The sequence below is a fragment of the Pelodiscus sinensis genome, chromosome 1 (genome assembly GCF_052426305.1).
Source record: "Pelodiscus sinensis isolate ZL-2025 chromosome 1, ASM5242630v1, whole genome shotgun sequence".
NCBI classification, from domain to species: Eukaryota; Metazoa; Chordata; order Testudines; family Trionychidae; genus Pelodiscus; species Pelodiscus sinensis.
In genome coordinates this window covers 125,337,338-125,351,305 of record NC_143052.1, presented here as the reverse complement: position 1 = coordinate 125,351,305, position 13,968 = coordinate 125,337,338, and the positions used below count along the sequence as shown (strand labels likewise).

Sequence of the window (13,968 nt, the reverse complement as noted above, 5' to 3'; positions counted from 1 at the left end):
TATTCAGATTCTTACTGCAACTACCGCACAGTAGCTCCCACAGCATGGGCAGGCTTGTCTATATTGTTATTTCAGGAAGAAAATGTGTCATTTAGGTTTCAAGTATAAACTGTTGACTATCAATTCCATGTGAAACATACAATAATCATTGTCAAACTTTTTTTGTAACAAAAGTTTGAAAGCATTTTAAGTTAAAATTTTATGGTAAAAGTAAATAGCGGTTAAATAAAAACTGTAATACATAAAGCTTGTGGCCATTGTCTGCAATGCTAATTTAACAGGAAAACTGGGGAAACAGAATTCGCATACAATGTCAAGTTAAAACATAACAGATTTCAGCATGCCCATAAAATAAAGGGTTCAGAAATGGGAAGCTGACCTTGAAAATAACTGTTAAAAAATGTAAATGCCAGAGTTAGAATATTTCAAACTTAGAATTTAACTTTTAAGCATGTGCATAAGCAGTTGGAGAATGAGGCACTTTGACAAACTATTTTAATTAAACATTTCTTTTAATAGGCGTAAAGCCTGAATTTGAAACATTTGGTTCAATGTTAACAAAAAGTATGGACTTAAAATACCTTAAATATTGTGAATTACTTCATATACAAACCAAAATTTTTAAAAAGTGTGTAACTTTAGTCTCCTATGGGAGGGATTTTCAAAAAGCATATAAAGTGAAAAGTCTCAGACTTCAAATTGCAAAATCTGATGGAGTGTAGCTGGTCAAAGAATTTCAGCTTTCTTGAGCTGTGGAGATTTGATATAGTAGAATGTGGTGGTGGTTACAAATAGGGGCATAAATTATTGCATATCAATTTTGTTTGTGTGTGCTGTTCTCACAGTGAGGAAGTTAGGCTACGTCTACACTACAGAGTTTTTCTGGGACACCAGAGGTATCACAGAAAAACTCTGCCGCATCGAGGGAATGGATCTGCTTTTTTGGAACAGTTTCCGAAAAAGCGGTCATGTTCTTTCAGAAGCCCTGCATTCCTCATTTTGAGGAATGTCAAATGTCGGAAAAGCCTCTTCTGGAAAAAAGCGGAAAAAGAATGCAGTGTAGACAATGCCTTGGAAACCTTATATTTTCTGCATAGATGAAACTTCTTCACAGAAAAAAAAAATCCTGTAAAATCTGAAGTTTTAACAATGAAGAAACTAAAAACCGCTGAAAACATCAATTTAACCAATTTAGGACTGTAAAATAGGAAAGAGTTACAGAACCTGCAGCATGTAAATAAAAGCTTTTTGAATTTTTAAAATTCATTCTCTCTCCATATGTGTGTGTGTGTATGTGTGTGTGTGTGTGTGTGTATATATATATATATATATATATATATATATATATATATATAGAAATAAAATGAGAGAGAGACAGAGACATGATTTTTATCCACTGTGGCTGTTAAACATTAAAAACGATCACTTACTTCTTTGAGTAAAAGGCATCGTCTTCCTTCACCTCATTAAAAACTGCTTTTGGCGGTTCCTCCTCCTCCTCCTCGCCTCCTTGAACAAATGAATGATTTAATACAACTCAGAACAACATTGTGCAGATGCTACTTCAAAAATATTTTCTTCGCAGTGCATTATTGGTAATACACAAACATAAAAAGTTACATATTCAGAGTACCCAAATACAGTCCCCTAAGATCACATTTAAAATTTTTGGTACCTTGGAAGTAAGGGAACTGTAAGAAACTTGTTCCTGGTAAATCTAGCATTTTAAGAGTCACATCAGCTAAATATAATTAGTATCATTTTTATCACCATATCTATTTTGGACGTTTAAATAGCAGCTAGTTAATTATAAGGGTCTTTTAAAACCAGGATGGGCGGGGGGTTAGTTAGAAAATGAAGAGATTTACATGAGTAGTTCTCCCTCTCCCCCCAAATAAAATTATTTGAAGAGCTTAAAGTATTCCTGGGGGTGGGAGAAGGTGAAGGAGAGTTATACCCGTGATAGCAAGAGACAACAACTGGGTAAGAACTCAGCCTCTTTCCAGGAATTCTACCAGGATGCTGTGCCTGTCTCTGCTGCTACTCAAAACTTTTCTAAGCAGTAGCAGAAGGACACTGATTTTTTTGTTTGTTTGACTTCTTCCTACCTACTTATAAATAGCAGCAGTGAAATTGACCAGAATTTTATTAATTTTGCTCTGCAACTGTGCGACAAAACTACTGAGTAAGGGGCCCGAAACTGCCTGGAGACTTGAAGGCTTTAATGTACCACTGTATAGGTTGATCCCATTCAGAAAAATAAGGAACTTAGTTTTGTTCAAAAGTGTAAGTTCCACAAATATTGAAAGTGTGGTGGGGAAAGGCCGCAAAACGTCAAGGGAAGTTACTTACTAGTCAGTGGTTTTTTTCCCCAAAACAGAATTATAGAACTTCGATATAGGCAGACTGAAATGTTGATTACAAGTAAATAGGGTTACAAGTTCCTACACTGAACCTCAAAAGATAAATGTAATGTATAGGATTACAACAGAAACATTTATCAATACTGTACCAGTAGTAATTTCCAGATAAATAGGGGACAGGGAATCAAAAACACTGCAATAACCCACTCACTTTTCACATAAAATAGTACTTTTATATAACAATCTAATCAGTATTTGACAGTGCTATTTAAAATTCCGCACTTTTATAAAAATACCATTTATCACACTGATTGTTGCATCATTATTTATAATTTTAGAGAATGTTCTAAAAAAGATAAAAAGGGATCCTCCCTTTAACAGGTGGCAGCCCCTTTAAATATGCAGGTTCCAGTACATTGTTTAACTGGAGCTAAACACTGCAATGTAATTACATTTCATTAGTGATTATATTTCATTGCAGGGAGAAATGTGCACTTTTTAGACATATACCAGTCTGACAGGTATTCAAATACAGGCAGTCCCCGGGTTACGTACAAGATAGGGACTGTAGGTTTGTTCTTAAGTTGAATTTGTATGTAAGTCGGAACTGGTACATATTGTAGGGGAAACTCTAGCCAAACATTTCTCCAGAGCTCAGTTTTATTCTCCACACCTCACTTCCCTCAGTCCTTTATTCTCAAGCTAAGGTGTCTGCTGAGAAAAGCTGCTCCGCGTCTCCCTGGTCTGCTGGGGGGTGGTGAGGGCGCTAGCTTCACGTCTCCCTGGTTTGCTGGGGGGAAGCAGCTAGTGCGGGGTTGCCTCACCCCGTTTGTAAGTAGGGATCCGATGTAAGTCGGATCCATGTAACCCGGGGACTGCCTGTAAATCAACACTGGGTATGAATTACAAATCTGATTGAAATTTTGGATGAACACAAATTTAAGATTTCAAATCATGTAACATGTCAAGTTCTGTAGGCAAATAAACTGCTTATATAACACTGAGCTGATGCTACTAATATGTATAAATTCAACAAATTTAATTTGTCATGACAGCAAGACTGATATTCAGGATGAGAGAAAGTTTTACAATTATTCATACTAAAAATACAAGAGCAAAACAGTGAATAAACATGGACAAGCCCCATTTTAAGCTTAAAAGCTCACTACAAAGTAGTCATGGAATATCAAGTTATACCTCAACACTCAAAGCTTATTTGCAAAAGTTTAACTTGTCAAAAGAAAAAACACATACAAAAAACGACACACATATTTACCTTTGTCATCACTACTTCCACTTTCTGTCTGAGCTTCCAATACCTTGCTGGAAAGCATAGAGACAGTCTTTCCCTGGTTTTCGTCTTTTCCAAATACACCCGAATTCCCAGGGGAGAATGAAAAACTAGTTTTTGTGCCAGAACTAAGGGAACTCAAAATAGAACTATCAACATTCTTGCCAAAATTAAATGAAACATTTGATGTAGCTCCTAATGATGATTCCCTGTTCTTTTCCATTGTAGATTCAGTTTTCTTGTCAGATTTATCCTCAGTTTTGTTGCTGTTAAACAAAAAAGTTGATCCTTGCTGAAGTTTAGAAGTGCCAAATGTAGGAACACACTGAGTTCCAATTGTTTTGTTACTTTCATTTTCAGAACCACTATCACTACTGCTTCCGTGGTGTTGTTCAATGCTTGCTAAATATTTCTCATAGTCTCTAAATATGGGAGTCAGATCACAGAGTGGATTTGTGTTTACATGCTTTACTATCCAGTCACGCACAGAACAGTTTAGAGCTGCTAACTGTTTGTGATAAACACTAGAGCTGCATGTTTTACTTTGAGTGCAATCCGAGGAAGAGGACTGTTGACTGCCACCGTTAGCTTTTGTGCCTGACGCCTTTTTCTCAACCAACGTGGTGGTGGGACCATTTGATGCCACAGATCCTATTGAAAAAAGTAAAAGTAATTTTAAAAAATGAAACTAATCTGGAAGATACTTACTTCAAAGTATGTATATCAAATCATCTATGGTCTTGCTCAGCTAGCTCTCTGAGCTCAATTAAATCTGTATCACCACTGGTTAAGGGCTGAGAAAAACACAGGTAGAGAGCAGTACAAGTAAATAAACAATACTTTAAAAGAGGTACAATGTTTGCAGTCTGCAGGTTCAAAATTGTATGGCTACACAGCGATTAAAGGAAACAAAAAATTCCAAAAAACAAAAACAGTACAAAAAAAAAAAAAAGCAAGCAGTGTAGGAAAGTATCAAGGAGATATAAGGGAAGATTCTAGGTATAGGTCCCTTTTCAGTTACTTATCTGCTGTATCCAACATGATTCAGCGAATAAAAACTAAAAGATCAAAAGCTATTACAAGTTTAAAGATGTACATTTAAAAATCAAGAAATGCAGAAGATACACACACACACACACAGCAATATTTACTTGGCTATATGCAGTTGTGCAGGATTTCACAAAATGTTATACACAGGGCATGTCTACATTACTGGGAAGACTGATGTTGCACTGTCAATCTTCTGACATTCAATTTAGAGGGTCTAATGGGGCCGTGCTGAATCAAATGCTTACAGCACCTTGAGTAAGGGTAGTCAACAGCAGCATTTCTCCCATTTACCTCCCACAGCGAGGACAGCACCCTAGCTCAGCTTAAGGTACATTGATACCAGCTACTTTATTTACGTAGCTGGAATTGCGTATTTTAAACCACCTCTCCCCCATAGTGTAGATCTGCCCATAGTTATATTGATCTTCACACACACACACACACACACACACACACACACACACACACACACACACACACACACACACACACACACACACACACACACACACACATGAACCTGTTTTCATTGAAGTTAAAAAAAAAAAGTGTCATTCACTTCAATGAGAGACAGATCAGTCCCTTCAATCAAAAAGGCAGGGATTTAAAATATTGAATACATTCAGTACAGGCAACTTAACCTTGCTTTTGCGCAACTTTAGCTTTTACATTTATTCTCCAACAATATCTTCCTAATTGCCAGTATTCAGCTTTAGTGTTGAAAAAGATTCAACAGAACTTTGACTTTCCCACCTTTTGCTATGACTTAGAGGTTAGTTATTTTTTAAAATAAAATCACTCTGTACATAACACAGGGAATTTAGGAGACAACGGGAGAAGGGAGGGAAGAGAAGGTTGCCATTCTTCTGCATCGGTTCTTCAAGAGGTGTTACATATGTCCATTCCATGTTTGGTATGCGCACACCCTTGCAGTCCTAGGAAATTTTCCCCTCAGTGGCACATATTGCAGCAGATCAAGAGTTCTCTGCTGTTGCACTAGAGGACACCAAATGAAATTAATGGGTAGCAGGTTTAAAACTAATAAAAGAAAATTCTTCTTCACACAGCGTGTAGTCAACCTGTGGAACTCCTTGCCAGAGGAGGCTGTGAAGGCTAGGACTATAATAGAGTTTAAAGAGAAGCTAAATAATTTCATGGAGGTTAGGTCCATAAAAGGCTATTAGCCAGGGGATAAAATGGTGTCCTTGGCCTCTGTCTGTCAGAGGCTGGAGAGGGATGGCAGGAGATAAATCGCTTGATCATTGTCTTCGGTCCATCCTCTCTGGGGCACCTGGTGCTGGCCACTGTTGGCAGACAGGATACTGGGTTAGATGGACCTTTGGTCTGACCCAGTACGGCCGTTCTTATGCACACTGCTGAATGTCCATATAAAGAACCTCAGATACCCCAGAACCCTCTCTGTTCCTTTTTTGTTCAACTCCTCTAATGCTGGAGGGGCAGGTTCTAGAATGGACATGCACAGTGCATCTTGAAGAACAGTCACAGAAATTTAGTAAGCATTTTTTCCTTCTTTTGATTAGTGGACAAATGCATGTCAAAAGATTTAGATGAAATCACTGGTCACGATCCTGCATAATTAAAACAGTTCAATGGAACCAGAACTGCAACCTTGTAGAAAACAATGGATAGCATTTCCTGTTGATTTTAGTGGAGAATAGGTTTACTCAAGGATTCCCTCCTGCTGGAAGATGCATCTGCCTATATTCAGTCAGAGAAACCACTTATGGTGACTCAATCTGCTTAGGCAGTCTGGAAGCTCATTCTGCTACCCAGGAATGTAAGAGGTTTCAAGATCAATTGAACTGAAAATGCAAAAATTCAGTAAGTGAACTGCCTCTTGACAAAGTAAGCAAAAGCAAGAACCACCCTGCCTATGGAAATAAAACACTGGCACTGTGTTGTATGTGATAACAAACAGGCTTTTTCCCATGACTTGAGAAGAAACCATCATAAACGAAACTGAAGCACTTACCTCCCTAACATGTAGTTTTGAGGGGAAGGTTGAGGCTGCACAAAGAAAATGTCTATATACACGACCGGGTTTGTCCGCTACTCTAGAAAAGTTTGATAGTTGAAGAGGCACATTCAGCAAAAAGTTCAGATGAAACAACTTGGCGAATAAACAGAGGCCAAGAAACTTTGAAGAGTCCAAGAACAGCTTGGGTTTTGTAAAGAACACCACTTTGTTCACTTTCTCCACACCATTCATTGTATCCCCCTCACAATCACTTTTCCAAGCTAAAGAGTCAATCTTTTTAATCTCTCCTCCTACAAAAGCTAAATTTTTGTTGTCCTTCTCTTTTTCCAAAACAATTCTTTTAAAGATGGGGCAATCAAATGTATGCAGCAAAGTTGCCATCATACCATGGACTTATATAGATGCATTATCTTGTATTTCTTTATTGATCCTTTTTATAATGGTTCCCAACTAGGGATGTGAACGACTTGTCAATACAGCTGTCGACTAATCACTTCCCCCTTTGCTGCTTCTAACAGAAAAAGGCAGCAAGCAGGGGGAAAAAGGAAGGGATGCTTCAAAGTGGCAGTACCGAGCGAAGCCTGGGGTCAGTTGCGGATGCCCCTACTGATCCTGGGCTCCATGCAGAGCTGCCGCTTTGAAATGCAGTGAAGAGTACGGGGCCAGTAGGGGACTATTTTGAGACCCCTGCTAGCTCCATGCACTCAGCAGTACTTTCACCTCTGAAGTGTAGCAATAGCCCTGGGGCTGTTGCTACACTTCAAAGGCTCAGGCATCCTTATCGACTAATCGAATAGTAGATGCAAATTGCATCTACTATTTGATTAGCTAATCTAAATTTAAACATCCCTATTCCCAACAATGGTTATCTTTGACGACTGCTGCATATTGAGCAGATGTTTTCAAAGAATTATCCACAATGTCTCCAAGATCTCTTAAGTGGTTAACAGCTAATTTAGATTCCTTCTTTGTGCATGCACAGCTGGGATTGTTCTCAAATGTGCATTACTTTGTATGTGTCAAAATTTAATTTCATTCGCCATCCTGGTGCTTCGTCACCTAGTTTTGCAACATCCTTTGGAAACTCTGCAGTCTGCTTTGGACTTAACAAGCTGGAATAATTTTGTACCATTTACAAACATTGCCACTTCACTGTTTACCACATTTTCGCAGATAGTTTGACTATGTTGAACAGCACTGGTCCCAGTACAGATCTTTGAGGGACACAGTTACCAGCTTTTCTCTAGTCTGAAAACCCACCATTTATTCCTACCCTTTATGCCAGTTACTGAACGATGAGAAGACGGTACATGATTATCCCATGACTGCTTACTTTGCTGAAAAGCCCATGTTTGAGTAATCTTATCAAAGTCTTTCTTAAAGGCCAAAGTACACTACACATCCACTGGCTCAACAACAACAGATTAAATTGTTTGGAACCTCTGAAGAAGCCTGACATCAGGTAGGAAAAGTGAAAACAGACTTGCTATCTTACCATGAAAGGAGGTTATGGATGATTTTAAGAGATAATCCTGACTTTAGATATAGAATGTAGATGAGTACAAACGGGATAATGAGAGAATGTGGGGACACTGTGTTGTTAGTCACCAGATTTGGAATCTTTTTCACTTGTGAATATACATTTTAATGAATTTATTTATTTAGCTATGTAGTAGCACATCTTTCACATCCTCTAAACTGGAAATCTCTATGCTTTTAAATCATCAAGAGCTGTGCCTTGAGTCAGAACCTACAAGTTGGGTGGCAGCTCTATCTGGCATTCTGATAGAGGAGGAGGGGGAAAAAGGGCCAAAGAATGACTGATAAGGGAGGGGAACCATATTTGTTTTGGCCAAATGAGAACTATGTGAATAATCTCTGCTCTCTTTTCTTGAGCAGGACCTTTGATAGGAGAGAAAATAGAAGAAAGGAATAAGGAAACCTGTGTTCCAGCAAGAGAGAAAAGTGTCTCCACAAATGATGAGCAGAACTGGGAACATTTCTTGGTGTTGGCCTTGGAAAATAAGTCTATTTCTGATACTCTCCCAATGCAGAAATGTGTTATGAGAACAGGGTCCATTTTCCATTCATGCTGCTGCAAAAAATTTCTGCTGAGGGAGTCTGCTCTGGTGTTCTAAGGTAGGCAGGTTGCTGGTATGTTGATGCTGTGACAAATGCATCAATTCCAGAGTTGCACTGCCTTAGCACCATCGGACTCATTTTTCTCTTTAGAGATTTATCTAAAGCATACATTGTGTGTTGTCTACCAACTTTTCTATGTTTGCCTTTGATCAACAACAACAAATGTGAACGGGCATTCCTGATCATTTAGATCTCTAACAGGCTGATATTTAGTGTTGATGCCACAAGGGACCATTTGCCTTGGTCTATATGGTTGTTTAGATGAGCTCCTCAGTGTAGTAAAGTTGATATATTTGTCAGTATACGTTTTGGGAGGTGATTAAGTGAAGAAAGACTTTACGCAAACATACTGTGGAGTTGCCACCATTTGAGAGAGTTTTTGATTGAGAACCTTGACAGCAGTTTGTTCAGTATTTTTGGTTCATATACTGTTCTGAGATATGCTTAAAGGCAATGCATATGGGGTCTTGTGGGAGTTCTTACAAAGATACCTACCACCATGTTGTAGGCAATTTCTGGCTGAAGTCTGTGGGCTGGTCTCGATTATGCTAAGCCAGTTAAGGTGTTAAACCTATGTAGTGGGAGGAAGGCACTGGCCTTCACTGCATCTATCCAGGCTCCTATGAATTATAGATATTGTACTGGAGTCAGAGTTAATTTTTGAAAATTCAGTTTTTATAGTCATAATTCCATTAATATATTTGTAGTCTTGTGTGGCTGATATGGCTTTGAAGAATCAGGTCTTGAGTAGACAGTGTACATATGGAAATCCCAATTCCTAGCTTGCAAAGATATGCTACTACCACAGATAGGATCTCTGAAAACATCCTGGATGCAGATGATAGGACAGATGGAAGTACCATGTACTGAAAATGGTCTTGACACAAAGTCAATCTCAAAAGCCCACTGTGGGATGGCTGAAACAAATAAATAAGCATCTTGTACATCATAAGAATGGCCATACTGGGTCAAACTAAAGGTCTATCTAGCCCAGTATCTTGTCTTCTGACAGTGGCCAATGCCAGATGCCCCAGAGGGAGTGAAAGAACAGGGCCTCCTTCAAGCAATCCACCCCATCACCCTTTCCCAGCCTCTGACAAAGGCTAGGCACAGTATACTTAACAGCCATTGATGGACCTAACCTCCATGAATTTATCTATTTATTTCTTGAACTCTGTTAAAGTCCTGGACTTCACAACCTCCTCTGGCAAGGAGTTCCACAGTCTGACTGTGTACTATGAGAAGAAAAACTTCCTTTTATTTGTTTTAAACTTGCTACCTATTAATTTTATTTGGTGACTCCCTCATACTTATGTTATGGGAACAAGTAAATAAATTCTCCTTCACTTTTTCCACACCAGTCATGATTTTACCTCTATCATATTTTCATATAGTCTCTTATTTTCTAAGCTGAGAAGTCCCAGTCTTTTTAATCTCTCTTCATATGGGACCTGTGCCAAACCCCAATCACTTTTGTTGCCCTTTTTTGAACCTTTTCTAATGCCAATATATCTGTTTTGAGATGAGGCAACCACATCTGTATTCAACATTCAAGATGTGGGCATACCATGGTTTTATATAGAGGCAATAGGTTATTCTCCGTCTTAGTCCTAACATTGTTTGCTTTTTTGACTGATGCTGCACATTGAGTGGATCTTTTCAGAAAACTATCAACAATGATTCCAAGATCTCTATTAGCTAAATTAATCCATCATATTGCCTGGACTGTTGGGATTATTTTTTCCCAATGTGCATTACTTTACATTTATCAATATTAACTTTCATGACATTTTGTTGCCCAATCACTTAGTTAAGACCAAAGGAGACTGGTGAGATCTTTTTGAAGCTCTTTACAAACCATCTTGAGCAGTTTAGTATCCCCTGCAAATTTTGCCACCTCACTGTTTACCCCTTGCTCCAGATTCTGATAACTGACCATATATTCCTAGCCTTTGTTTCCTGTCTTTTAACCAGTTATCAATCCAGGTGAGAATTCCCTCTTACACCATGACAACTTATTTCACTTAAGAGCCTTTGGTGAGGGACCTTGTCAAAGGCTTTCTGGAAATCTAAGTACACTATATCTACTGGATCTCCCTTGTCCACATTTGTTGACCCCCCTCAAGGAACTCTAGTAGATCAATAAGACGTGATTTCCCTTTACGGAAACCATGTTGACTTCTCCCCAACAAATTATGTTCATCCACGTTTGACAATTTTATTCTTTACTACAGTTTCAACTAATTTGCCCAAAATTGAGGTCAAGTCCCGAGAACCAGTCTCCCTAGTTCAGAGATGGAATTATGCTGGTAACTGTAAACTTCTGAATCATTGTGCCTTTACTTTTCCTTTGAGTTCTCAGATCCAGAATGAGTCTCCATTCTCTGTTTTTTTCTAGACCAGCAAGTATTTGGCTAGAAACCCTTTCGTCAGTCAGCACAGAGGTTTAGTAGATGGCTCATCTCCTGACTTAACAATTGCTCATGAGAAGCAGAGAGAGGGAGGTAAGAAAAGTGGGATGAAAGAACCACAAAAGATTTCTAGTACCTACTTGTCTGATGTTCTCTTTTCCTAGTTTTGTAAAAAGTGGAGTCCAATAGGATGTTGATGATTCAAGTTTTGCAACAAATTGATGGTGAGAGGTGGTAATTCGAGGCCTCAACATATTAGGGACATAATTGGTTAACCAGAATTGGTAAGGCTCACCTATTAACTGCCCTGGGCTAAATTGTAGGGCTACTAATTAACAGTTTTCTGCCAAATAAATCCAGTTTTCGTATGGTATCAATTTAGTGTGGCACCATGTGCCATGTTAATTTAACATGAAAGAATTTGTGTGTGAACAGGAAAATAGAGAGTCCACATCTTTAAAAGGGACATAAATATTATCAGCCTTTTTACATGTGAGCAGTATCATGGCTGTTTGCCACATGGTTTTGACTGGGTCTAGTAGGCCCTTATCGATAGAGATGGCATTATCAGCTAATAAGGATGTGTGCATGTTGTCAAGCAGCTTGCATTGTGACTCCTTCACTCTTCTAGGGTAATCTGAAGTGAGTCCTCTACTGTCTTGGTAAGTTCTTGAAACTGTTTGATATCATCTGCCATGGTTGGTGGTGGAGGCTTAATGGCTTCATCAGGGAGGATGATGAAATATTTGTTACTGGAGTAATCTTTTTGTCCAGTCTTGCTTCCTGTCTCTCAGAAAGTCTCCTCTTGAGAACCTGGGGGTCTAGAAAAGGAAGCCCTGGGAAATTATCCTGATATGAGACAGAAGAAAAACTCTAGTGCTCCTAAAGAACTGGAGTCTATAGGTTGCCCATGAGACCTAGTATGGTCAATTGGGGTGATGAAAAAGGTTTGAGTTTCCCTACCAAGTGGATAGCCCTTGTCTGCCAGATTGATACAGTAGCTCTGTGACTGTTTCTAGGTGTCTGGTCCTGTGACATTATCCTGGGGAAGCTTTGCACTTAGACTGAATATAGGTCATTATCATCCTCCTCTTCATTAGATAAAGGTGAAGCAGACAAGAAAGCTGAGGGTGAGTTTTAGTGCCATGGAGAATTCAGGTGATCATTATGTATTTGATACTCGGATTGTGCCAGTACCGACTAACAGGGATTCAGATGTTTATGACCAGTAAAAGTATTTGGAGAAATGGAATTTGTACAGTATTGTGGTAGCAATCAGTACCATTAAAGTCTGCAGAGAGGGGACCATCAGTGTTGAATCAACAATACCTGTGGTTTGATAAGAGGACAGAGGCTGGTACTGTAGTCTCTTTTGTGGTGCAACAGCCAGGTTCCAAGGCTCTCCTTGACTCTGACAGTGCCATCTTGGAAGTGCTAATGTGCTTTCTACCACTTTTCTCCACAGACTGTACTGATGTCCATGAGCCTGTGCCCTTCAAATCTTTAGACTTACCGGAAGTACCAGTACTTGAGGAGCCTATTGCTTCCTGGGAATCCAGTTGAAATTTAGTTGACACCGAAGTAGTCAATTTTGCCAGGGATCATTTTTCCTGGTCAATTACTTTGTCTAGGATTTTGCAGCCCTTTTTCTGAAGGTTTTCTGAGATGGATGACCGCATCTCCTCTTTAGAGCCATCTGAGTGTGATGTCCTGAGGACCCTGATTGATGGTGGTTGGTGGACTGTTGTTCTGAGGCAGTCCCACTGAACTTTCCAACATGAGGAGTGTGCACTTGAATTCATGTTTAATTGTCCTTTATTTTTACTTCAAGTAGAAAATCTATTATGGACAGGGAGACAACTTTTCAAACCCTACCTTCCCAAGACTAAGAAAAAATAATAGTCTAACAAACTGTACTAGTTATACTATCAACTGGAAATATAATGTACAAATAAATCACTTGGACTCTGCTAATGCTTTATTTCAGGCCAAAAGTGGTTGGGAAAGAACTCAGAGTGGTTCACCCATGCAGCACTATATAGCCTCGAGGCAGAGCATGAGATAGCAGTACTTGGTTGGCATAAGTACTTTCCTTATTTAAAATTCAGGAATGCATATCTACAATACAGCAAGAAGAAGGAAAAAAAACTTTCAAAATTAAGTTTCATCTTCCAGCAGAGATCATGCAAAGAATTCAATCCTGAATAATTCTAGAAAATGGTGGGGAAACAGGAGTTAGAAAGTTTTACCACCTTCACTCACTATAAGTAGCATAGCCAGTGCTGGCTATTAAGATAACGTAGTGAATGGTGTCGTTTAATGTGTGTCGAATACTGGCAGTTATTTCAAAAAGTCTGGATAAACCTATTGTCAAGCTATTTAAAATTTCTTAAAGCTATGAAGGGTCATAGCACAATATATGAAAGTCTAGTTATTAGGATAACTTAAGTGTATGTTAATTATTGTAAATACTAAAATTGTATATACAATGTAAGGTGTGCATATTTACATAGTATGGAAAAATGCTGCAGCTACAAGATCTGAGTGTTGGAAAATGTTACAGTAAACTGAAAGAGTACCTAGTCTAGACTCTTCATTATGGATGAATACTTTTGTTTGTATACAATCCATTTAAAAATATACATCTTTATACATTGTAAATTATCTTACAGCATAAAATCATACAGCTTTGGAAACTGATTATCCTGCAAT

At 38.6% G+C, this 13,968-nt stretch overlaps 1 protein-coding gene across 1 annotated transcript in view; it reads right to left on the bottom strand.

Moving 5' to 3' along the window:
- Window positions 1-13,968, bottom strand: part of NUP50 (nucleoporin 50) — a 30,360-nt gene that overhangs the window by 3,393 nt on the left and 12,999 nt on the right. Inside the window, exons 5-6 of the mRNA XM_075899884.2 lie at window positions 3,640-4,305; window positions 1,431-1,509 (exon numbers count right to left, since the gene is read on the bottom strand). Coding sequence (XP_075755999.1) covers window positions 1,431-1,509; window positions 3,640-4,305 — 745 coding nt within the window. The remainder of the gene's footprint in view (window positions 1-1,430; window positions 1,510-3,639; window positions 4,306-13,968) is intronic.